General features: G+C 44.6%; 1 protein-coding gene across 2 annotated transcripts in view; it reads right to left on the reverse strand.

The window, feature by feature from the left end:
• The window catches only part of TTC7A (tetratricopeptide repeat domain 7A), a 229,535-nt gene that overhangs the window by 51,048 nt on the left and 151,414 nt on the right, over positions 1-27,073 (reverse strand). For both annotated transcript variants that reach the window (XM_006125491.5, XM_075925403.2), the window contains 4 exons: positions 25,924-26,040; positions 23,189-23,286; positions 10,463-10,597; positions 2,894-3,096 (listed from right to left, as the gene is read on the reverse strand). In XM_006125491.5, the coding sequence (XP_006125553.3) occupies positions 2,894-3,096; positions 10,463-10,597; positions 23,189-23,286; positions 25,924-26,040 (553 nt within the window). The remainder of the gene's footprint in view (positions 1-2,893; positions 3,097-10,462; positions 10,598-23,188; positions 23,287-25,923; positions 26,041-27,073) is intronic.

The following is a 27,073-nucleotide window of genomic DNA, read 5'->3' on the forward strand; positions in this document are numbered from 1 at the left end:
TAATTTATTTTTACAAATCCTCTGAGAGGGAAGAGTTATTGTTATATCCCCATTTTACAGATGGAGATCTAAGGCAGAGAGCTTATAGTAACCAATAATTTTGGGTGTCCAATTTGAGACACCTGGAGCCTGATTTTTCAGAGTACTTAGCATCATGGAGCATCCATGTGTTCAAAGCACAGCGACTGGTGACTTCAGCTGCAACAGTGAGCATTGAGCACTCATGCAAATTGGATGCTCCCAGGCACCCAGCAAATGCAGAACAATTAATGGCCACCTTTGAAAAGTAACAAAGTCACCTTGTGTCACACAGGAACTCTGTGGCACAGGCAGGAACAGAATACAGTTCTCCAAAGCAGCATTATACTGTCATAATCAAAACACCTTCCTATCTCTGCCCTCATTCACTACACACCTTCCAATTTCTGCTGCAAATGATGCAGGAGTCCTACAAACAAGAACCTCCTTCACTACACAACCTTGATTCATCTCCAGAATAGGTCCATCCAATGCACTGAATAAGGCAGAGATACTGTGGAAAAATAGTATGTCATCATGTAATTAATGACTATCATATTACAACAGGGGTAAGCAAGATAATGCCTGTGGGCTGGATTCGGTCCACCAAGCCTTTTGATCCAGACTGTGCCCACCCCCACCCCTGTGGCAGGGAACAGTGCCACTCAACATGGCTAATTGCTTCCGGTGGCTCTCTGTGGTGCAGGGAGGGAGGGAGAGGCTTCAGAGCACTATACCCCTCCCAAATCAATTGCCTTTTCACTACCTGGGTGTCTGCAGGAAAGTCACTTGCAGCACAGGAGATACAGGCTCTTTGCTCACAGTAATGGGAGTCCCACCCCAGAACAGGATAGTAGGGACCAAAAATTACAGGGAAAGTCTAATTTCATCTCTGTAGCCCTGCACTCACTCATTCTCAGTCACTCTGGGACAGTGAGACAGAGTAGGGAGAGGGAAGATGGCACAAGTGTGGTCTTGGTCATACAGAGGAGTCGTAAGGTGTTAGAGCATGCTCAAATGTTAGTGGCTAAACTCTAGGGCTGTGTCTACATTGGCAAGATTCTGCGCAAAAGCAATTGCTTTTGCGCAAAACTTGCTACCTGTCTACACTGGCCGCGAGTTCTTGCGCAAGAACACTGATGTTCTAATGTAAGAAATCAGTGCTTCTTGCGCAAGAGGCCAGTGTAGACAGGCAACATGAATTTCTTGCGCAAGAAAGCCCGATGGTTAAAATGGCCATCAGAGCTTTCTTGAGCAAGAGAGAGTCTACACTGGCACGGATACTTTTGCGCAAAAGCACATCTCTTGCGCAAAAGCACATGCCAGTGTAGACGCTCTCTTGTGCAAATACTCTAACACAAAAACTCTTGCGTTAAAGAGTATTTGCGCAAAATCTTGCCAATGTAGACAAATACTTTGTGTGATCATTGTAGCCTAGAAGTTTCTACGGGACATGTGAGAACTGAGATTCTTGAAAGGCTTTTCAGTTGGTCAAATTTACAGTTATGGCAAAAAACACGTACTAGATAAAAAGACCATGCACTTGCCAAATCTCAAGCAGGGAGACATGAGAATCAAAGAAAAGACCACTAGATTTTTAAAACATGTGTAAAGTAATAGGTTTTCCCCCTTAGTTTTGTTCTCAGAAATGGCTGAACCATTTTGACTAAAATGTTCTAAAAATAACTGCCTTTTCAGTTTATTTTTTTCCTCTTGTGTGTTTGATGCTTCTCTTTTGGAGTCCCTCACAAATTACGTCATTATTGAATGCTAACAAAACACAAAATAGCCAATGATCACACAAAGCAGCCATGTGGACTACTGGATATTAAAAAAAAAAAGGTTATCAAAAAATGTCCGAAAAGTCCAGGAAGTACTACGATGACAAGGAGCATCTCTGATTCAAGGTTGACCAATATTTCACCACAGAGGTGCTCCACTGGGAAGTTCTATGGACCACAAGCTGCAAGCCATAGGCCAAGTATATACAGATTTTTGTTTTTGTGATGATGAAGAACAAAACTATCCTCACTTTGCAGTTCCTCAAGAAAATCAAAGGGTGACATTCTCTTGTGGGTGAAGGTTAGCACTGAGCCTATGCACCACTCAAATCCTATTCATGGATGTAAGTGGGGAATTTTACCATGAAATGATAGAATCATCAAATATTAGAACTGGAAGAGACCCTGACAGGTCATCAAGTACAGTCATCTGCACTCATGGTAGGACCAACCACTATCTAGAACAGGAGTGGGCAATAATTTTTGACTGGGGGCCACTTCAAAAATGTTTGAAAGCTCTGCCGCATCCAAGGAAAGAGTCTGCTTTTCCGAAAAAAAAAAATCGGAAAAGCATATGCGTTTTTTTGGCATCCCTGTAAACCTTGTTCTATGAGGAAGAAGAAATGTTCCAAAGAGGGTTTTTTTCCTTTCACACTTGGCCCGTGTAGACAAGCCAAATGTTGGAAAAGCCTCTTCCAGAAGAAAAGCGGAAAAAGATACGCCAACTGCGGTTCGCAATTTGTGTATCTTTTTCTGACTTTTCCCTGCAGTGTAGACATAGCTCAAATATAAGTGCATTGCATAATAAAATTGCATGGCTTTCAATAAGAAGCTCATCTACAATGATAACAAAGCAATAAATATACTTCCAAAACTATCAGTTTTGCAGCACTTAAAAATATTACATTTGACACAAGTATTAGTCTAATTAGTTAAAGACTTTCAATCCAATCCTGAATTAGGAGGTGCAAGCTACCCAAATGATTCCTGGTATAAAGTAACTCACCTTCTGTTGCTGTTTGACCCTTCTCTTCTTATTATAGTTAATCAGGAGCAGAAACACCATAATGAGGCTCACCCCCTGAAAAACTCACCAGGCTGTGCATAATTTCCACTCCAGCTGGATTCACTGTGAGTGCCTCATCATACAATTGCTTAGCCTCCTCCAAACTGCCTTTCATCTCTGCAAGCCTCCCACGCATGTACAGCACAGTGTGAGATGTGGGGAAAAGACTAGCTGCCTCCTGGATACAAAAGCCTGCTTCTTTGAGATGCCGTTTTTCCATGAAGAGTTCAGCTACAAAACAAAAACTACCATTAGTTTCAATAATTCAGTAAGCTTTATACTTGTAATAATGACACCTTCTCCCTTAAATTCAATTAGAAGGTCTGGGTCCTGAAAATCCTTACTATTTTGGTTAGTGCTTTCTACTCAAATAATTCCATTGAATTGACACTTAGTAGCTAGGACACTGAAATGTCTCAATACAGGAAAGTATTCCTGGCAAACGTTAAACATATCTTTAAAGTTCTTCCCTGAAAAGGGACACATTTAAATATGTGCTTAAATGTTTTCTGAATTGGAGCTAAATATGTGCTGGATCTGATCCTAGAAGAGCCGTACTAGTAGCTATTTAAGGCCATTTCCAATCAGATGGAAGGAAAGCAGTTATGGTTGTGGTGGGAGGTTTGACAATATCAGAGTAAAAGGATACATTTAATTGAGGGGGTCAAAAATCTCTTATTTGAAGGGGAACTCAGAACTTGGATAGTTTTAAATGGACTAAATTATCTAAGTGAGTTTTCTGATTGTCTATAAAAGTTCTATATTCTGTTTATCATAGATATATATTAAATATAATATTTATTATTAGTATACATAAACATGCACGTGTCATAAAAATAGAGATCTTATATGAAATCACTGACTGAAAATCTGATTATTCTGCTGTTTACTTTTATAACCAAGTAAGCAATTGCACTACTGCTTTTTCTCTCAAAGAAAAAAATGGAACTAGCACATGAATGTATTATACGGATACTAACAATTTGTTAATATAAACACTAAACAAAATTTATTATGAACTAAATCCTTCTCCTAATATTATAAAAAACCTCACAAAAAGGCTTCACAACAGGACATTCAGATTTCATTGAGCCATATATTTTAAATGGGAGCTTCTAATATAAAAATATACATTAATTCTCATTACTGTCACTAGCGAAAAGCATCTGCAATTTCGTTGTTCTATCGCCTGGTCATGTTACCCGTGCTAATCAGCTGCAGAGTCTGATGGACTCATTTTTAAATTCATTCCATATATTACATAAACTGCAGCCTTGTAAAATCTTGGTTACAATTTTCAAACTCAGGTGCTAATGGCAGGCCACTGATTCCTTATTTCAACACCAATTTCAATGGCTACATTTTCAGAGGCAACAAATAACTTAAACTCTAAGAAAAGTCAACAGGAGCTACTGGGGCTCTGCACTTCTGAAAATTAGGTGCCAAACCTTTAGACACCCTAGTGTGAAAATACTGGCCTTAGTTTATTGGATGACACAGACAGTTCAAGGAACTGGTAATGGGATATAGAGCTTTCTGCCTGCAAGTAAGCAGATCAAAAGTACATCACAGGTTGGTAGCAACCCAGAGTTATTGTCATCTGAAGGCTGTTCTGTGGCCTATCTTAAATAAGACCATGGCCTCAGTCTACATTGCAACTGGCACTTATTGGCAGATACTGATTGGTCAAATAATGAAGAGCCATAATTTCTGAATCCCATTTAAGTCCTGTTGGTGATCTTTCCCGGACATGGGTGGGACACCATGGAGAAGCTTGTACATAGTTGACCTTGTCTGTGCTGTGCTGTAGATAAATAAATGATGCTGTTCTCCAAGGTTGTCAATGTGGCTCCTTTCACATGCAAAATATTCAGCTTTCAAAAGGAGCTCACTTTTTAAAAGAAGATCATACACTCAGTGTATTTTTTGCAGGAAAGAAATTGTATGCTTAATCAGAGTAGAATCTCGGTAAACAGACCCTTCCCAAAGCTGCAGGGGAATGCAGATACCTCATCAAATTGAGGATATTCTGAACTTTATTCAAAATGTTGTGGGCAGAAAATATTTTACTTTCTCTTCCCATGGCAAACAATGTTTTCCTGCCACGCACAGCAGCTGATGATATGCCTATGGTAACAAATCAGACTTGGGTATGCAAAGTGACAATTCACATCCTGAAGAAAAATACATTGTTTGGTAACTCCCAAATGTAGCAGCACAGGTGCTGGCCCTTAATAATTATGGTGAAATCCTGGCTCCATTGAAATCAAAGGGAGTTTTGCCTCCAATTTCAGTGGGGTCAGGATTCCACCCCAATTATTAGGGGCCAGCACTTGCACTTAGCTAGGAATAAGATGCCAGAAGTAACAACTTTTAAGTTTGCAAGGAGGAGGAAGAACACCCAGTACCTAGGAGCATGAAGCACTTAAGCATTTGTCTTTTTTTAGGTCAGGGGCCACTGACCTGCAGAAAAATCAGTCAAGGGTCACACACAAGTGAGAAGCCAATAAAAAAAAAGAAAAAAACCCACCTCACGGATGTGGCCCCCAACTGAGAAGGAGAGACACTTCCCACATTCCCTTTGCACAGCAGAACCAAGGAGGCCCAAGCTAGTAGATTTTGTGTGCTCCACCCCTGCAGGATGGCGGTAAGGACTGGAGTGCCAACACAGGCTCCCCAATGCTGGGATAGGGGGGAGCCCTGAGCCCCAGGGGCTGGATGCCTCATCCAGCCCCCAGGCCTTAGGTTTCCCGCCCCTACTCTAACTTAAAACACTTGAGTTGATACGCCAAAACAAGGTGAAGTTAGGCCTATGGAGAATATTGCATCTGCATATCACCATCTTAGCTGCTCTACTACCAACCAAAACAAAATACAAGTCAGCCCATATAAGGTAAGAATTAAGGTCAGGAGGAAAGAATGTGAGATTACATATAGTCTGTAATACAAAGTATGTAATCTGAAGAGTACTTGTTCTTCCTTCCAGATGTGCCTGTGTATCTGTAAACCCTCTGCAGTAATCATAATGATTAAAAAGCTATGAAAACAACAAGGAATTTATGATCCACAAATTGTATTTTATGGTATGGAAATGTAACATATTAAACTTCAGTCCATTTCTTTGTAGGCTCCGTAGTCAAACGATGATTTAATGATGTGGGAGGCTTAATTTGCATAAAGGAAGAACACTGGACAACACCTAACTCTGTATTGGAGGAGAAGGTAGTTTTCGGTGTGGGGGAGTTGTGTGGCATGCCATAGGGAATGCTGAAAGCACAGAGTCAGGCAGGCCATTGTGCATCTAGCAACTGCTGGTTTGAAAATACTTTCACTGGGGTGAGCAGAGTGGGGCTTCCCCAGCTATGCCATGTCTCTGGCTGGCCCCTTGGTGGAGGACTGACTTCCCTACCATACTCCATTGCCCCATAGGGGCCCACAAATACATTTGGCACTAAGTCCACAAAAGGTTAATCAGAGTCTATACCTTTTATTAAAAAAAAAACCTTTTTATACTCATACTCTGTGCTTGTGGAGTGGGGAAGCATTGCCTGTCAGAATTCTCCAGGGGTGGTGTGTACATTTCCCGGGGGGAGAGGGAGGGGTTTGAGCCAGTTCTGTGTTGAATCAATGGAACCCTTTATTGAACCCAGCCCGGGCTGCTAGTGGTTCCTCCTGGGAGAAGGGTTATATACAGTATAAATGTGTTGACAGTTATTCATTAATACTGCACCCATATTTTCTATCTGAATCAACCTTAATAGTTTCCTTTTTAAGATGCCCTTATAAACAAATCTTTGACAAAGTCTGTACCACCAATGAGAAGCAGTTTCATTTAATAAGTAAACACAAACACTAGCCTGTCATAATGCCTATTAGACATTTATTGAGCTTACTCTGACCCTCTTTTGGCCACATACTGTAAAAAGAAAAATACTTTAAAAATTGTTTCTCATTCTTTATGAATGGCCCCTGGGTGAAATCCTGACTCCACTGAAATAATGAAAGGTCTACTAGGATTTCATTCCATGTCTCTATCTACTTTAGGGGTTTAAGACTCTCAGGTATGTGATATGTAAATGACTGATACAACTGATGTCACCATTTAAACAAATAAATGCAAGTGTTCTTTGTTTAGAGATAAGTATTTAAACATATAAACGTGGATTACTCTCACATTTAAGATTATATGCATTATAGATTATTTAAGCTTTTACAATAAGTATGATGTAGATGAGATGGGAGAAGATTATTGGTATAGCCACTATACCAATGAAATGGATTTTTTTATTTTAAGATCTCTACCTCCACTGTCTGTGATTGAAACAAATATCACAGCCTATAATTTAGAAGTCTCATCTAGCAATATTTTTATTGTGCAGTATAGTGAGAGTTTGCAGGATATAACTTCAGATAGGAAGGACTGTGGTACAAAACAGGCAGAATTAAGGTTGCTTAGTTTATTCTTTAAAAAGAAAAACAACAAATGGAGTCTATTTGAAACTACTTTTCTCTTCTGATGATGGGCAGCCACTACTTCAATCTTAAATTTGCTTTCCAAGTTCCCATATTCCCATGTCCCTAGTGGGTCTGTCATAGCAAATTCTAATCATAAACTTGTGTCTTATTTTTTTCACATTGCAGCAAAGATGTAGGCTGCCTAAGGAATTCTTCAGGATAATGGATTACAGACACATGGCTTCTTGGCACAGAAAGGTGACCTAGATCTTTAATGTTCATCTCCCACCAAATGCTTCAAATAAGCTGAATTACATAAAAGACCCATGCAGATCATTGAATTCAATGAACTAGCAAATAAATAAGCAAGTATTACCATGATACAGGATGACACATCACTTGATGTGCCTTGTTCTTTTCTTTAAACAGGATGTGCATTAATGCCTGCAATTAACGCAGGACAGGATTAACGCGTTCATTTTTTTAACGCGTTAATCGCAGGCGTTAAAGCTGCGCTACCCCTTTGAAACGCTGGGGCAGCATTTCTAAGGGGCAGCGCAACATGGGCGAGCAAGTCTGTCTGTCTGTCTGTCTGTTTGATCAAGAACTCCAAAACCATAAAAGCCAGGACCACCACATTTGAACAAGCTAAGGGTTTGGTTGTGCAAGGGAAGAAGGAGGCTAAGGTCCCCACAGTCTCCTGATGCATACAGGGCTGCATAAAAATATTCAGAAAAGAAAGACAATCACCAGGGGGGTGAAAAGGGCTGGCTGGGAGTGCAGCCCCTTCCCCCCATCCAGGTCTGCTCCAGCCCTGAGTCTCCCACCCCTCAAATGCTCTTTAGAGTGTGTGTCGGGGGGGGGGGGGAGAGAGGAGGGAAAAGGGGGGGCTGCATTCCCTCCCGGTCTTATGGGAATATTGCTGGGTATTCCTGAGGGAAATGCACCCTTATCCCAGCTGTGTTTGCTGGCATCTTAGCAGCCATGGAGAGGTACATCTCACCTGGCCCCAAGTTGCTGCAGTGAGAGAGGGCTGGGGTAGCCCTCTCTCTCTGGGGCAGCCTGCATACTGCCTCCCTTATCCCCAGCTCCACCCCAGAACAATGATTTAAATGAAGAACAACAAAAAATAATTGAGTTAAGGACCCAACCAATGCTGGGTAAATTCTTTTGTACACATATATTTAAGTATATTAAACTTAATATTTACATTTAGCATATTCAGTAGTACGTACTGTATATTTTATCTAAGTACTGAAGTTGTGCTGATAAAAGACATCTTTGCTGAGAAGGGTGATACTGTTTTATATGAGATTTATCAGCTGTACCGATTAGTGATGTGAGAATTTGCAAGATTCTGCTGCAGAAAGAGTGCCAGGTTACCAGCTAGGCTTCCTCAGGTAGCTAGCTGGTAACACTGCAGAGTCACAGTTGTAGGCCCAAGGATCTGTGGAAGAAAGTAGTGTCTGCAAGAACAGAATTCCAATGCAAGAATTTTCAGCTGGCCCTGAAAATGGACCCTTACTGCTAACCTTATACAACTAGGGTTGCTAGGTGTCCAGTATTCAACTGGAACATCCAGTCGAAGAGGGACCCTGCAGGCTCATCACCCTTGACTGAGCTGTTAAAAGTCTGGCCGGTGTGCCAATGGTGCTGGCAGGCTTCCTGCCTAGCTCCTGGTGGCTCCTGGAAAGTGTCTGGCATGTCCCCTCCTGCATCTCAAATCCCTCATCCCTGATTCTGCATGAGAGCCCGCTCCTCCTCCTGTACCCCAACTGCCTGCCTCAGCCTAGAGAAAGAGAGTGAGCAAGAGCGGGGGCGAGCACACAATGGAGAGAAAGAGGGCCTAGTAAAAGGGGCAGCAGGCCCAGCCAAAAAGCGTGAGGGGCTCAAGGCAGCACGCTGAGCTACATGGCTCCTGGCTAGGTGGATGGGGCCGGAAGCTGGGCAGTGCAGGGTCCTGAATGTGGGGACTCACAGGGCCCAAGGTGACCACCTTGCTCACTTTGCCCAAAGGCTGGGCCTGAGGGTCAGGGTAGGGACCAGGAGTCAGGGAAGGGGCAGGGCAATTCTGCAGAAAAAGACCCGGGGATTACAGTGGATGAGAAGCTGGATATGAGTAAACAGTGTGCCCTTGTAGCCAAGAAGGCTAATGACATACTGGGGTGCATTAGAAGAAGCATTGCCAGTAAATCTAGGGAAGTGATTATTTCTCTTTATTCAACACAGGTGAGGTCACAACTGGAATTTTGCATCCTATCCTGGGCCTCCCATTACAGAAAGGATGTGGACACATTGGAGAGTCCAGTGAAGTGCAACAAAAATGATTAGGAGCCTGGAGCACATGACTTGTGAGGAGAGGCTGAGGATTTGGGCTTATTTAGTCTACAGAAGAGACGAGTAAGGAGGGATTTGATAAGACTCTTCAACTACCCGTAGGGGGATTCTAAAGAGGATGGAGAGAGAGTACTCTAAGTGGTGACAGATGACAAAATGAGGAGCAATGATCTCAAGTTGGAGGGAGGGAGGTTTCAGTTGAAGACTAGGAAAAACTATTTTACTAGAAGGGCGGTGAAGCACTAGAATGGGTTACCTAGGGAGGTGATGGAACTTCCATCTCTAGAGGTTTTTATGTCCCAGCTTGACAAAGCCCTGGCTGGGATGATTTAGTTGGGGTTGGTCCTGCTTTTAGCAGGGGGTTGAACTCGATGACATGCTGAGGTCTCTTCCAGCCCTCAGATTCTATTACTAAAACTAACAGTCAATGCAGCTATGACAATTTACATCTTTTGAGAATGTGCCCAAGTAATATTTATTTCATTCTATGTTGCCTCAAGACTATCAAATAGCAGGAAGAGACAATTCTTCTAAATTCCACAAACAAGAGAGATGTGGTTGGTCTTAAGAGAACAATACTTAAACTTGCAGAAAATATGTACAGAAAAAGCAACTCATCCTTCTCCCATGTAAGCCAATGGGAATCTTATCATCATTGGTGGGATCAGAGTCAGCCCCTGAAGAAGAACCTCAGAGGAATAAATTCACTTATGAAATCTTAGCCATAGTGGTTTATTTGCAAATGGCTCTAGAACTTGTTACTCTCATTTGTTTTTTAAAGTTCTGCATACACACTGAGACATACCAGATTCTAGCCAAATTTGTTCAAGTGTTGTCCATAGTTGCATGGGTCCTTGCTTCAGGGCAGCATTCTGCATAGTTACTTCAGACATGGCCTGTTCCAGTCGTGAAGCAGCAATAGAAGAGGCACGCTGCGAGCCTAAAAACAAAACAACGATGACTTTATTAATTAAAGACTGTGAATCTGATTCTTCACTCCACTGCACAAGTTTTATACTTGTGTAACTCTAATGACCTCAAACTGGTGTAACAGAATGAGAGTCAAACTCTCTAGCTTTATACTTTGTACAGATGTATTTAATTCTAAAGACTCCTGGATTACCCAGGAGCTGCAGCTCAAAACAAATAAATTAAGAGACAGAGAGTAATTACACAAAGATCTGCGCAGCACCTTTGTCAAGGTTGTTCCCCACTCTGGCACTTCTTGTGCAGAAGGTGGGGGCCCATGAGAGATATTAAAAATACCTTGCCTTTATAGGCTTCTCTTTAAAAAGAACTCTCCAAGGTTACAGATTCCTTGACCTTGGGAACTTGCTGCCACCAGCAAGTGAAAAAAAAACCTTTTTTTCTTGAACCCAGGAAGAAATCCCTTGGGAACTTCTTCCAGAGGGGCATCCCAAGTTCTTTTACTACAAGAGAGCTTGAAAAAACAAATGGTCATCTCTGATAGCTGACCTCACAGTCTTAGGCATGCATACACAGACCTCCGATTATCTTCCAGGACACAAGAATCAGATTATAGCCTTAAAAAAGGTGATTTTATTAACAAAATAAAAATATATACTTGGTAAAGCATATTTGGCTACTTCAGGCCTGCACAACTCGGAAAGTGGCGAGGGCCATATTACTCCAAAGAAAACAGCTGCGGGCCGCAAGTAGGGATGTTCTCCCAAAAAATACCAAACACGCAGGCTAAAAATTTTCGTTGAGCAAAAAAAAATAAATAAAATAAAAACACACGCACGTCTCCACTTGGCCCCCTGGCATTTGTCTCTCCTGCACCCTGCCCCTTGGTGCCTTCTCCTTTCTCCTGACCTGACCCCTCCCCTCAGCACAAGCCTCTTCCCCTCCCCTACCTGGCTTCTGCCTTCCACTTTGCAGGGCTGCTGGAGCCTTTTTGAATCTGGCAGTCACCGGCTGTGACGTCACAACGCCATGTCACGCCAGTGTCCTGCCCTCTGGCTCGCGCCCCACCTCCTCGCGCCGGAGCTGCATGCAGGCAGCCCAGTGACGAGAATCCCCGCACCGGGAGGGGCCGCGCTGCCTGTAGTTGGCACGGGTTGCACTGTGAGCCCCTGCAGACTCAGCACAGAGAAGTTTAACCAAACAACAAAACAAAGAAAATAACCCGATTACCTCTAAATAAACATTACCTATCTATTCATGTATCCATACTTCTAAGGTTCAGTCCGATTCTAGGCCCAGATATCCCTGCATAGTTCAATTCATCTTTTACCCCTAGCTCCTGGCTTAAACTTTCACAAAGAAAACACATTAAGCAGATTATCTTTCCATTCAAATCTCAACACTTACTTCCCATTGGTTCTCCTTGCTTCCTGCCAACACTTTCTAGCTACCTGAGTTTAACCCTTTAGATGCCGACTGCTGGGCTGTTCAGAAAAGGACAGCACTCCTCCCATCCATCACAACTCTCAAGAAAGAATCTAACAAATTTCAGTACAATATTGCAAATTTGGTTAGAACAACTCATCCAACATGTAAATTTCAAGTGACTTGAGTATAATTTCACTGGTTTAGACTCTTGCTTGGCTTTTCTTTAACCTTGGGGACTGGAAAAGCTTAGAGCTTTCACTATATTAACAACCTTTATTATGTTCTATATTATTATGTAAGCACAGTACATCTAGAATTCCCGTCTCTGCAAACAGAATACCATATCAAACACTGTTCCTTAAAAAAGTCCACGGACAGAGTGCCTATAATCTTCCAAAGCAGTTCATGAGTAGGATCATGCATGCATATTAGGGAGTACCAGGATGCCTACCACAGGCACTAACTGCGTAGGTTCTCTGCTTTCAAGCATCCACTGAAAAAAAATAGGACCAGAGCTTTAGCGTGGAATGTGATGAGTAAAGTCCCGCATGGATACAAAATTAGTATCTGCAGCCATATCAGCAAAATGATTTGCAGATACCCACAGATATAGAGCAGATATCCACAAATTTACCAGGCTCTAGTTGACAAGTTCTGTGCTGCTATCAACTTCTGCCATTGGGGCAGGGAAGTGGTTCATAACTGGAGGAAGGGGGAATTAAGATAACAAAAGGCTTGTAATGAAATTACATTAAAGATCCACACATGATCCTGAAAGCATCCCCAGGCACTCCAGTTAAAAGATAAGGAAACAAAGGAATAAATGACCCATTTTGAGAACAGACAGAAATAAATGGAGATGCTCCCATTGGGATCTCACTGTTCTGGGATCAGTGTTGTTCAACATATTCATAAATGGTTGTCAAAAAGGGGTAAAAAGTGAGGTGGCAAAGTTTGCAGGTGATATGAAAATACCCAAGACAGTTATATTCAAAACAGACTGCAAAGAGTTACAAAGGGCTCTCACAACAGTGGGTGACTTAGCAACAAAATGGCAGATAACATTAAATGTTAATACCAAGCAAAGTACATGGCAAAATATAATCCCAACTACACATACAAAATGATGGTGCCTAAATTAGCTGTTACTAATTAAGAAAGAGATCTTGGGAGTCCAGTACTCTGGAAGCAATATGTTATCTGAATACTGCAAAATCACAAGAATCCTTCTCACTGTACCTATATCATCCTGACCTGTGGAATTCTTATTTTCCTGCTTCAGAAGACTTAAAAGTCAAAGATGCCTATCACCTAAGAAAAGGTTACAAAATGAGAAGAAAAAATAAACCTGATCTGAAATCAAAGTTTGATTTTTTTCTTAAGAAATATAGATACTAAAATAATGTGAAGAAAGTAGGTAAATGTGACTTTTAAGGCTGAAACTACACCTCTCAAGAGCTGCTCTGACAGAAGCTGTTGCTCAGACATCACTCCTCAATGTGCTGTTAATATTGACATCCCAGACCAATTGATATTAGGCTTATCACTTGTTCTGGCTTGTTGGAGCCACATTGCAGGAGCAGTGCAAGCCTGGAGACATTCTGCCAGGCTGGCTGGAGGCAATGGAGGGGACAGATGGGTACAAAACCTGTGGTGAGGCTGACATATGCTGCCTTTTTAAAAGGAACTGCTTGAATTCCCAGCAGAAGTGTGCTGCCCGTATGTTGCTAAGACACACCCACTTGCCAGCAAATCCGCTGGGGCTGTGGAGTGCCAGCAGGCACAGCAGCCTGATCCCCCGTCTAGTACTCTCTTGAGCACTGAGTTGGTATCTGCTCTACTGGGTGGAAACGGAGTATGATGCTCCCTGTATCTATTTTCTTAATAACACGCCCATGCAGCACAGGGCAGGATTTGACCCATCGTTTTTATATAACTCTGAGTCTGTGGGACAGGAAAGTCTGGAGATAGTCCAAAGACACAACTGAAGGCTAGAACTGCTCTGGGACATATTTGTTCCATTATCTCACAACTAACTGAGTGACATTCGTTTTAAGCAGCAAAACTTCAAAATAACCCTGTAACGGTTTTGGCACATGCACCTCATACAACTCATTTTAAAAATGTCAATGCTCTCTTTTTCCTAAGTGCATTCTTTAAGTTCCTACATATTTTCAAAGACATTCCTGGTATAATGTTTCAAAGAGATAACAATGTGGTACTGTAGTAATTATGACTTCAAATTATTTGGGGGGGGGATTTTGATTTTGCAAACAGTCTATCCTGATTCTTAAATTGGTGTCTATTATCACATCATTTGAGTGCTTTAAAAACAATCTACAATTATATATTTCTCTCCCAAGCACGTCCTCTTTCAGAGAGCCCCACAACCTGAAGCAATTACTTACCAGCAGCCACTCACCACATCACAGAAACACTCATCCAGGAACCTACCCCATTGCCAACTCTGACCGCATATCTATACAAACAACACCACCACAGGACCTAACGCCACCAGGGGCTCAGATACATGCAGATCTATTAATATGATATACACTATCAAGTGCCAGCAATGCCCCTCTGCCAGGTATATTGGCCAAACGGGACAGTCTTTGCAACGAAGGATAAATGGACACAAATCAGATATCAGGAATGGTAGCATACATATGCCTGTAGGGGAACATTTTAACCTCCCTGGACATTCAATAATGGATTTAAAAGTAGCCATTCTTCTACAAAAGAATTTTACCACCCGATTACACCTGAACTGAAGTTCATTTACAAGTTCAATACTATCGACCTAAGTTTGAATAAAGATCTTAACTGGTTAATGCACTACAAAGGCAATTTCCCTGACTTTGATATTTGCATCTCCACACCAAATACTATGAATGAGATACTTAATTAGCTTAATTAACACCGGTCCTACAATTGACAGGTAACTTCTTTTACTGTTATAGTTACCCTGAATTATGTAATTTCCACTTCAACTCATCCAATGAAGTGGGTTTTCCCCATGAAAGCTCATGACCTAATAAATTTGTTAGTCTCTGAGATGCCACAGGCCTGCTTGTTGCTCTTTCAAAGAGCCTTTTTTGAAACATGCTACTTAAAATGCCCATTCCATGATGTATGGAGCTGTTCTGATTACATTAGTAGGACATCCGCAGAGCCTAGGAAAACCCTGATCTCCTTCTGAGACAGATCTGGAAGACTGTCTACATCAGCACAACTTTGATATTCTGTTAAAGTTCAGGCTGTGCCATAAAAGTACAGTAACATCCTCTTATAAGCTAGTAAAGCATCCATCTATTTCCAACTTACTAGGAACATTGTTTCTTGGTTGTGCTACAAAAATGTACTTCTCTCTCTATTCCTATGTTGCATTAGTTGGACACTTTCAAATAAAAGTAAAGCATGTGATTGTGTGATTTGAATTTGATCTTGCCAGCTTCTGAGTTTCTCAACTTGCATGGTAGTCAAAGGGACTGGAGGTTGCTGTGAATCTTGCAATACACATCTGTTAGTGTCTAATAAGTTGAGTGGCTTTTACATGTTCTTAATTTATAGTTGTTCCCTCTTCCATGCACACTTAACATGCAAAATGCAGGACAATGTAGCACTTTAAAAACTAACAAGATGGTTTATTAGATGATGAGCTTTCGTGGGCCAGACCCACTTCCTCAGATCAAATAGTGGAAGAAAGTAGTCACAACCATATATACCAAAGGATACAATTAAAAAAATGAACAAATATGAAAAGGACAAATCACATTGCAGAACAGAAGGGGGATGCGGGGGGGGGGGAGGGGGAGGGGGAGGAAGGAAGGTAAGTGTCTGTGAATTGATGATATTAAAGGTAGGGAGAGTGGGATGTTTGTGAGTTAATGGTATTATAGGTGATAATTGGGGAAACTGTCTTGGTAATGGGTGAGATAGTTCAAATTCTCCCCACAGCTACTCGGGAACAAATCCTCACAGAATCACCTTCTGACCCCCGACCAGGATTGTTCTATCTACTTCCCAAGATCCATAAACCTGGGCACCCCGGACGTCCCATCATCTCTGGTATTGGCACGCTCACTACTGGTCTATCCAGCTATGTAGACACTCTTCTCAAACCCTTCGTAACCAATACCCCCTGCTATCTCCGAGACACTACTGACTTCCTAAGGAAACTACAAAACATCGATAACCTCCCCAATAATACCATCCTTGCCACCATGGATGTAGAAGCTCTATATACCAACATCCCACATGAAGACGGATTACAAGCAATTAGAAACACTATCCCAGAGGACACTACTGCCAACCTGATAGCAGACCTATGTAACTTTGTTCTCACCCACAATTATTTCCAGTTTGAGAACAACTTATACCTCCAGATCAGCGGCACAGCCATGGGTACACGCATGGCCCCACAGTATGCTAACATCTTTATGGCTGACCTAGAACAACGTTTCCTCAACTCCCGTCCCCTTTCACCCCTCCTCTACCTACGGTACATCGATGACATCTTTATGATCTGGACGCATGGCCAAGAAACACTGGAGATATTCCACAGAGATTTCAACAACCTACACCCCACCATCAACCTCAGCCTGGACCATTCTACACGAGAGATCCACTTCCTGGACACCACCGTACAAATCAACAATGGAAAATTAGACACCACTCTCTACAGAAAACCATCGACTCATACAGTTACCTACATGCATCCAGCTCCCATCAAGAACACACCACACGATCCATCGTCTATAGCCAAGCCCTTCGATACAACCGCATCTGCTCTAATCCCACTGACAGAGACCAGAAGCTTCAGGATCTCTACCAAGCATTTATAAATCTCAACTACCCACCCAGAGAAATAAAAAAGCAAATTGAAAGAGCCAGACGAATACCTAGAAACCATCTACTTCAAGACAGACCCAAGAAAACCAACAATAGAACACCACTTGTCATCACCTACAACCCCCAACTTAAACCTGTCCAACACATTATCAATAAACTACAGCCTATATTGGAACAGGATACCATACTCAAAGAGGCTCTGGGAGACAGACCCATAGTCTCCTATAGACAACCACCTAACCTCAAGATGATTCTTACCAACCACCACAGGACATACCACACTAATACCAACCCTGGTACCTTCCCTTGCAACAAACCCCATTGCCAGCTTTGTCCACATATTCATTCTGCTGATACCATTATTGGACCTAACCAAGTGAGTTATAAGATCAAGAACACATATTCCTGCGCATCCAGAAATATAATCTATGCTATCATGTGCCGAAAGTGTCCGTCTGCTATGTACATTGGACAAACATCTCAGACACTTCGCCAAAGGATTAATGCCCACAAAACAGATATCAGACAAGATCACAAAGAGAAAACAGTTTCTTGCCACTTTAACCAGAAAGGACACTCTCTAAATCAGTGGTCCCCAACACGGTGCCCGCGGGCGCCATGGCGCCCGCGGGGGCATTTCAATGCACCCGCCAGGTGCTCGGGGCTGGCCTGGCCCCAGGCACATGGGCGCTTGCGGGGGGAGCGCCGGGCGCGCGGCACTCGGCGGGAGGCGGCGGGGGGAGCGCCGGTCCCGGGCGTGCGGCACTCGGCGGGGGGGGAGGAGCAGGAGCGCCGGCCTCGGGCGCGTGGCACTCGGTGGGGGGGGAGGAGCAGGAGCGCCGGCCTCGGGCGCGCGGCACTCGGCGGGGGGGGGAAGGAGCGCCGGCCTCGGGCGCGCGGGACTCGGCGGGAGGGAGGGGGTGGCGGGGAGCGCCGGCCCCGGGCGCGCGGCCCTTAGAGGGGGCCCTGCCCCCGGGCACGCAGCTATGGGGGGACCCCGCCCCCTGGTGCCCGGCGGGCAAACGGCCACGCCCCCTGGCGCCCGACAACCTAAAAAGATTGGGGACCACTGCTCTAAATGACTTAGCCACCTGCATTCTGCTACAAAGACCTTTTACATCTGCACTTGAAAGGGAATCCTCTGAACTGTCATTCATGTTAAAATTCGACACTTGCCAACAAGGACTTAACAAGAATTTGAACTATCTCACCCATTACCAAGACAGTTTCCCCAATTATCACCTGTAATACCATTAACTCACAAACATCCCACTCTCCCTACCTTTAATATCATCAATTCACAGATACTTACCTTCCTTCCTCCCCCTCTCTCCCCCCCCCCCCCCCCCGCATCCCCCTTCTGTTCTGCAATGTGATTTGTCCTTTTCATATTTGTTCATTTTTTTAATTGTATCCTTTGGTATATATGGTTGTGACTACTTTCTTCCACTATTTGATCTGAGGAAGTGGGTCTGGCCCACGAAAGCTCATAATAAACCATCTTGTTAGTCTTTAAAGTGCTACATTGTCCTGCATTTTGCTTCAACTACCCCAGACTAACACGGCTACAATTCTATCACTTAACATGCAGATGCTCTGATACAAATAATAAACAACATTAATAGGTAGAGATCACAAAATCATTTCCTTTGAAAATTCAGGATATAGTCTCCTACCATAGTGAGTAGGTGAGTTTTTATATGGATCAAAGTCTGCCATGGTAATGGGGCTTGGCCCTAAGGCCAAAAGGGCCATAGAGAAATCCTCCAGGAGGTTCGAGTGGCTAAGAGAAAATTAGCCAATTAGAAGCCAGGAGGGACTATATAAGAAGCTGCAAGACTAAAGGCAGCTCAGTTGCTGCCCAGATCTGGAAGGGAGAAGATCAAGGGGGCTGGCGGGCAGAAACAAAGATAGCTCAGAGTTGGGAGCTGTTTAGGACACTTTCTCCAGGTTGAGAAGCCCCGGGGGCATCGCTCTCTTACTGACCCATGTGGGAAGGATTCCTGGAACTTGTGGGTGGTATTCTACAAGTTGAAATTGTACTTGCCCAGGAAGGCCTCGTTGTTTGCCACCTGGATTTGCAGGCTGGCAGTCAAATCTTTCTCTCAAAGAGATCCAGTCTTTTCACCTCTATTCTTGGGAACAGGAGGAGGAATGGAATTGCTTGCCTGTTTCATTGACTGCTGAGACAATGGGGGAGGATGGGTATATAGATTTTTCGAACCCTTTGGCTGGGACAAAATATTTTTCTTCTGCTTTCCTGGAAGTGCGAAAGATGGACGAGTTTGTATAGGGCCCTAGTGACCCTTAAAATCCCTTTGTGAACTGCCAGAGTGACATGGGCAGAGGTAGAAGCCAAGAGGGCATGAAACACTGAGTCCAACCACTTGGCCATTTCCTCTACTTCCAAGCCCAGATTTTTGCCACATTTTGGAGCAGAGCCTGAAATTTGTGCAGTGGTCTGCCTCTCTCTGGGTATGTCTACACTACAGAGTTAGTTCGAACTAACGGATGTTAGTTCGAACTAACTTTCATAGGCGCTACACTAGCGCTCCGCTAGTTCGAACTTAATTCGAACTAGCGGAGCGCTTAGTTCGGACTAGGAAAACCTCATTTTACGAGGATTCAGCCTAGTTCGAATTTACTAGTTCGAATTAAGGGGTGTGTAGCCCCTTAATTCGAACTAGTGGGAGGCTAGTCCTCCCCAGGTTTCCCTGGTGGCCACTCTGGCCAACACCAGGGAAACTCGTCTGCCCCCCTCCCGGCCCTGGACCCCTTAAAGGGGCATGGGCTGGCTACGGTGCCCGTGCCAGGTGCAAGCCTGCCAGCACCCAGCTAGCAAACCCTGCACCTGGCACGGCTCGAGCCAGCCACCCGATGCCCCCCAGCCCTCCCCCTCTTCCCAGGACCAGGCTGGCGGCTCCCGGGAGCTTGCCCGGGACCTCAAGAAGCGGGCACCAGCCTGGTCTAGAGCGGACATCGTGGACCTTGTCCACGATCTCAGCACTAGGCACAGGAAAGTGGCCGTCTAGGGCAGGAGAGCTGCTAGCCTGGCCACCCAGGAGCAGGTGTGCATGAAAATCAAGGGGGTCCACTGAGACCCCCGACTCTGAGCCCTGAGCTTACAATGGCCGTCCTGGGTCAGACCAAAGGTCCATCTAGCCCAGTAGCCTGTCTGCCGACAGCGGCCAACCCTAGGGACCCTGGAGGGGATGGACCGAAGACAGTGACCAAGACATTTGTCTCGTGCCATCCCTCTCCAGCCTTCCACAAACTTTGGGCAGGGACATCACTCCTACCCCCTGGCTAATAGCACTCCATGGACCCAACCTCCATGACTTGATCTCACTTCCCTTTAAACTCTGTTCTAGTTGTAGCCTTCACAGCCTCCTGCAGCAAGGAGTTCCACAGGTTGACTCTTTGCTTTGTGAAGAAGAACTTTCTGTTACTAGTTTGAAGCCTGCTACCCATTCCTTTCCTTTGGTGTCCTCTAGTCCTTCTTTATGGGAACTAATGAAGAACTTTTCTGTATGCACCCTCTCCACCCAACTCCTGCTTTTAGAGACCTCTATCCTGTCCCCCCTCCGTCTCCTCTTTTTTAAGCTGAAAAGTCCCAGTGTCTTTAGCCTCTCTTTATATGGGACCTGTTCCCAACCTCTGATCATTGTAGTTGCCCTCCCCTCTCCCAGCCTCTCTCTTCCCCTCTCCCACCTCCTTTTCCCAGTCTCCCCCAGTTTTGTTCAATAAAGACAGATTCCATTTTTGAACACAATTGTCCTTTATTTTGTACATCAAGAAAAGGGGCTAGGGAAGGGTAAGTGGAAGGAGGTGAGCGAGGAATGGGGTACGCGCCCCCGATGGGGAGGACTGGGCTGGCTCTGCGTGCTTCTGGGGGTGGAAGCTCTCCTGCAGCCCCCCAATTACCCCCTCTCCCCAGATGGCAGCCTGCGGCAAGTGCAGCCGGGCTGATGGCCGAGTGCTGTGATGTGCCCAGTGTGGGCACTCCGGGCACTCCAAGCTAGGACTGCTTTGCAAGCAGGGCACCCCTGAGAACTGTCTGTCCGGGGTGGGGGTCGGGACCCTTTAAGCGCAGCCCTCGGCTAGCCTGAGACAGCATCTCCACGCTCTAAGTCCTCCTCTGATGCCCTGCCGGCACTGCTTCCGGCCATCCTTAAGCCCGGTTCAGGGTCCACTTAATGTGGACATGCTAGTTCGAATTAGCAAAACGCTAATTCGAACTAGTTTTTAGTTTTAGACGCGTTAGTTCGAATTAGCTTCGAATTAACTAATTCGAACTAAGTTAGTTCGAATTAGCGCTGTAGTGTAGACGTACCCTCTTAGAGCAGTGGTTCTCAAACTTTTTGGCCCATGGACCGCTGCCTGGCTCAATGCAAACCTTTCCATGGAACCCAGTTGCTAATGGAAACTCACCATTAATTACATAATTATGCCCAAGCCATTTTGCTATGCTGCAGCCAGGGAGAAAGGTTTAATTTAAATGATTAAACAAATTAAGCGTTTTAACTTTCTTGTGTTAGTTTATCAAACTTAATTTTAAATAAAGTAAAATATTAATTTGTGTCCAGAATAAAAGGTTTCAATATTTTATTTATTTATGGCAGGAGTAGGGAACCTCTTCTGGGCTGAGGGCCACTGACCCACAGAAAAATCAGTTGGGAACCACACAAGTCAGAAGCAAAAGAACCCTTTCCAAAAAAACCCAACTCTCACTGATGTGGCCCCCAACTGAAACACCTCACTCCTCTGGCGCTTCAGCCCCGGTGGGGAGGGGCGGGGGGCCACGGGACGACTGAGGTTCAAGGCCTCAGGCCAGATTAATTCTTCTGGGATTCCAGGATTAGTGGATTTTGTGGGCCTCCCTAGGCTCTGGGCTGGGCTAAAAATGAGGGATTCAGTGCGGGACAGAACTGCCAGAGAGTGGGATAGGGATGGGGGTGCAGGAAGTGTGTGGGATAGAGATAGGGGTGCAGGATCTGGGCAGGAGGTGGGCTGTAGGTGGGGGTGAGGGTGTGAGGTCTGGGTGGGAGATAGGGTGCTGAAGAAGGCTGGGAGTAGGGTGTCTGGTGGGAGTTAACAAGAGCAAGGGAGGGTGCAGTATGTGGCCAGGAGGGAGGGTGCAGGAGCAAACAGAGTGCAGGGGGAGGGGAGTGACTGACGGGTATTGGGGTCTGGGCATGAGGGGAGAATCTTACCTTTGCACCCCCGTTGCTCCCATTGGCCAGCCAATGGTAGCAGCAGGGAAAGCCACCAGCCAGCATGTCACTGCACGGCTGTTCCTCCAGTAGGGTGGGGAAAGGGGAGCTCAGACCCCTCCCTCCTCCACACAGCGGGGAGCCCGTGCTGCCAGTCCAGCCTGGTGGTTGCTGTGCAGCCATGAGGCTGGAGCACCAGTCTGGCTTCCCGCTTGAAGAGCGTGCGGAGCGGTGGGAAAGGGTAGGTGAAGAAAGCCCCAAACTTCCCTGCCTGACCAGCTCGTGGAAAGCGGCAGAACAAGGTAACTTAGGGCAGTGAAATACACAAGCTAGCAACTCAGGTGCAAGACTGCTCTTGGACATTTCGTTCTCCTAGTTGCCTCTTGTTCAGCTTTCACCCTTGACAAGAACAAATCCAAGAACGATCCTGCAGCTGCAGTTTGCCCATCTCTGTTCTAGACACAAATCACCCAGACACCACAACCAGCATTCACAATAGTTCCTCATGGCAGTATGCACGCATCATTTGCCATCGTCACAAATTAATACAAATCTCCCAGCACACTCTCATTACAGACAATAACCCCAAACATCACTCTGGAGTCTAGAATGTCTGTTAAGCCTGTGATGGAAACAGTGATAAGCATGGCTGAGACCTTTTTTTTTTCCCAGACTCTCACCAGGTTGAATCATCAATGGGATATGTTATCTGTTACCATCTAGTTCTTAAATTCTTAACACCCTCCCCCTTTTAAAAAAAATACACAATTTTATAAATTACACCACCATGCAATAGTATGGGGTTTTATCTACTAGTACTAACAGAAACAAATGCTCTTATTTAGCATTTTTCATTTATAGACATCAACAAACTGTACCAAAAGAGGCAAATATTACGTACATTTAAAGATGAGGAAACCAAAGCAGAGATAAGCGAAATGACTTGCCCTGGTCACACAGCAAGCCAACTGCAGAATAAAGAACAGACTTCAAAATGCCTGACTCCCAGCCAAATGCCCAGAACACTAGAAAACACCACTTTCTCTCCCTTATGAAAGTATGCATTTGGTTGGGGAAAGGAGAAGGGATTTTTAAATTATTATTTTCCTCACCAGAGTCAGTATCATGAGCATCAGGAAGAGAAAGATGCATCCCATTGTGCTTTTTGACCATAGGCACTTCAGTCACACTGCTTTCTTCCTCAGAGCTACTGTAAAGAAACAAAACAGTGTTAGGCAGCCACTGATGGAGAATTAGGACTCCAAAACATACAGTAATCCAGTCAAATAGCCATTAGATTTGTCAGTTGTACCATTCAGTACAGGGCAGTGGCTACTGAAGTGTATTGGAGAAAGAGTTCTGCTGATTTTTCTCCAAAAGCTCTGAAAATTATTCATGCTAAAACATCCCTTTAGACTAAAGAAAGTGTCGTGTAAAATGACAAGGATACTTACTGTAGGAAGCAGTCTTGCTTAGGCAGGGAAGGGATAGAGAAGATGCTCTAATAGGGCTTTGTCAGCTCTAATTTATTTCATTAACGTTGGATCCTGTGAAGGGTCTCCGCAGATCAGTTCACAGGACCTTTGTTACTGTCAAGAATCAGGGCCAGAGGATTTTCTGCTTCACAAACCCTCCAGCCCATTACAAGATCACATGAAGGGCACACACCACTGCTTCTCTGCATCAATTGAGACTTGATGTTAGCATGAGGATTTGGTTCATAGTGAAGGTGGTTCTGCTCATTTCTTACCACACATCTGCCAACTGATCATTTCAAGGGCAGAATCCGCTCCCAGGCAAGCGTGGCATGAGGGAGGACACCAGTCCCGGGAGGGAGAAGTGGAGGGAACCCCAGTAGCACCCTCCACAGCAAGCAGTGTCTGCCACTCACACACATCTTTCCCAACACCATTTCCTCCAGAAGGCAGGGATACAAGTCCTCTTCCCGCGGGACGCCACCACTGCTGGACCTGGTGTGTGTGCGGCACGGAGGGAAACTGAGCTGCCCCGTCACCCCCACTCCTTCCCGTAGGCTCCCGACCTGGCTGTCACCGTCCCATGCCTGCTTGTCCCTGGGATGAAGGGGTAGCGAGGCTCCCCCCTGGACATCTGTGCCCCTGCAGGAAGAAGCCCTGTCCAGGCATCAGATGGTCCGGCTTGAAGCACATCGCTTCTGTCTGACCCGAGACCTTTTGGTGTTGGCTCAGAGATGAGGGCTGTCTTCATGCACTGTGTCTCCTGGGGTGACTGCCCTTCTCTTTGTTCTTCACAGCTGGACAAGCTGTGGGTGGGGCATGAGCCACATCTCCCGTGCCAGCCTCTTGACCCCGCTTGACCCGCTGGCACTGCCAACCCTGAGAGGACCTTGACCTGGAACACGCAGCCTGCCTCGTTCCCTACAATGGTCTCTGAAGCGGCAGGACTGGCCCACACTGCTCCCCTTGGCTGCAAACAGTGAACCGGAGCTAATGGGAGCTGCAAGGCACCATCGCTGCGGCGACGGTAAATAAACAAACTGCAGCAGCCAGTTAGCAGGTTTCTCAGAGTGGATCTGCGGACCACTTTGAGAAACGTGGCCTTACAGTGAGAGATTTTAAAAGCTCAATCTGTTTGGTTTATCAAAAAGATGATCAAGAGGTGATTTGATCAAGATACATAGGTGCCTTCCTGGGAAGACAAAACTATGTACCAAAGTGATATTTCATTTAGCAGAGAAAGGTACACACAAGAACCCATGGCTGCAAGCTAGAGCTAGAGAAATCCAAATTAGAAATAAGTCACATTATTTTAAGAAACAATGAGTTGGAACAAACTACCAATGGAAGCAGTGGATTCTTCATCTCTTCACATCTTCAAATCAAGACTTGATGCCTAGTAATGTGGGCAGGGATTTTTCAAAGGGTTAATGCTCAAATCCCTTAGACACTTTTGAAAATCCTATCCATATTTTTAAAGCTCTCAGCCAACCCTGTAGCAGTTGGACTAACACAAGGACATACAGGAAACAGTGTGAAATACTTGTGAAAAAGCCATCAAGTTTCATTTCAATGAGACCATTTGCATGAATAAAGATAATTTATTGAGGATCAGACCCATACAGGCTGAGGCTTGTGGAGAATAATGATCCCAACAAGTCAGAGTCCATTCTTCTATTCGCTTTCTAATGACCACTTTTTTGGACTATTTTTATTGCTGGTGAGTTAACTCTGCAGGCAATTTCTAATAATCCCTCAAGGAAGGTACACATTTAAGCAGATATGTTCATGTACACATTTTTTTTTATAAAGTGTATGTAAACACATATATAAATTGCGGAGGCCAGCAAACTCTTAGCAATTTACCCCTCTTCCCCAGTATCCTTTCTGAAGGTTACAGTCTTAATTCAGTGGTGGGATAATATGTGCTAAGAAGTACCAATGACACTGAAAGTGACACAAAGTGGAAGGCTTGTGTGATAAGAGAATGAATTTAGCAATTTTTGCAAGCTCAATATTTTTCCTTTTTCTTGGGGAAAAAAATGTGGGACTATATTCTTTGCTAGCGTAAAACAACATAGCTCCACTGAGCTGGTGAGTGCTTGGAATTTTAGAAACAGGCCAGGGAAGTATTGATTTAGATTACTAACTTTGAAAATCTTGGCCAAAAAGTAATTCTTTAACCTGAAATCCTTATTTTTAGGAAGGCTGGGATTATATATATATAAATAACTCCATGTTTTGGCTTTACTATGTATTTTTAAAATCTGTATTATTTGTTGCTTTTCTGCAGAATAATTTGCAAATTAAGGTAGCTAATCATATATCCGTTTCAAAGTTCAAATTTGTCAGACTGCACATAAGAAACTTACCTGTACTGTGAAAAGTTATATACCATCTGCCACATATGCATCATGTGTCGACAGGTCACTAGAGCTTCTTCAGGTCCTTTATGCACCCGTTCAAGCTTTAGTTTGGTGAACAGTAAGCTACAAGAGAAAAAAAAATCACCAAACTTCACTAGGGTTTCATGCAGCGTAAATAGATCCACCAACACTCTGGTTGGCTCCCAACAGATAGCATTTTCACTTGCTTTGTACATCTGGCTGGGGGATGGAGTGGGGGAAATAACTTCACTAGAATATAAGAAACATCTCTTTAGTTCAAGTGTGATGTCCCAGAAGAAATCAGAGTGTTGACAATACTCCCTGACCACTATCATTGGTAGGACTGATTTATTAAGACCGTATTAGAAAAAAACCAGATACTTACCTCTTGTAACTGTTGTTCACCAAGATGTGTTGTTCATGTCCATTCCATGTAGGTGTGTGCGTGCTCCGTGTGCATAAATGTTGGAGCTTTTTTCCCCAGATGTACCCACTGGCCCAGCTGCTGGACATCATCCAAGGGTATATCCTGTGCCAGACTCACACCCCGTAATGAGCTCACCTGGTACCTGGGCGGCGCAGGAGCATCGAGGTGCTGGGGGGAGGGGGAGGCAACAGGACTTCAGAGTGGCCCTCCAGGTGCTGCACTCTATGCCCATGCTTCAAGGGGGACATCACACAACACATCCTCTTCTTCTTGGGCACCGGCAATTGGGAGCCGTGCTGGGACAGGATGGTCCTAGACAGTGCCACCAAGAGCCTTGGTGCCCTCACAGTCTCATGCACCAATCCCAGTGCGCTCTGCACCACCGGTACCGACGCCAGTGTCAGAGGTTGGAGAGACAATTCTATCAAGAGGAACTTGAGTCTGGAATCTTTCACCTTCTCAGTTCTGGGCTTAAAGCCCCAGCAAATCTTATAAATGCAAGGTGGCCTTCCCCCAGCCACTTTAAGCAAGTGTCGTGGGGATCGCTGCAGGGCATAGCCGTCAAGCACTTGGAGCAAGGCTTGAACCCGTGCAGCCCCGGCATCCCCTCCCCAGAAGGGAGACACAAAGTGGGAACTCCCACTGCTAACAACTATCTACTAATTATCTACTAAGTACTAAAACAGTAAAATAACTCTACAACTATGT

Source organism: Pelodiscus sinensis, chromosome 3 (genome assembly GCF_052426305.1).
Source record: "Pelodiscus sinensis isolate ZL-2025 chromosome 3, ASM5242630v1, whole genome shotgun sequence".
Taxonomy (NCBI): Eukaryota; Metazoa; Chordata; order Testudines; family Trionychidae; genus Pelodiscus; species Pelodiscus sinensis.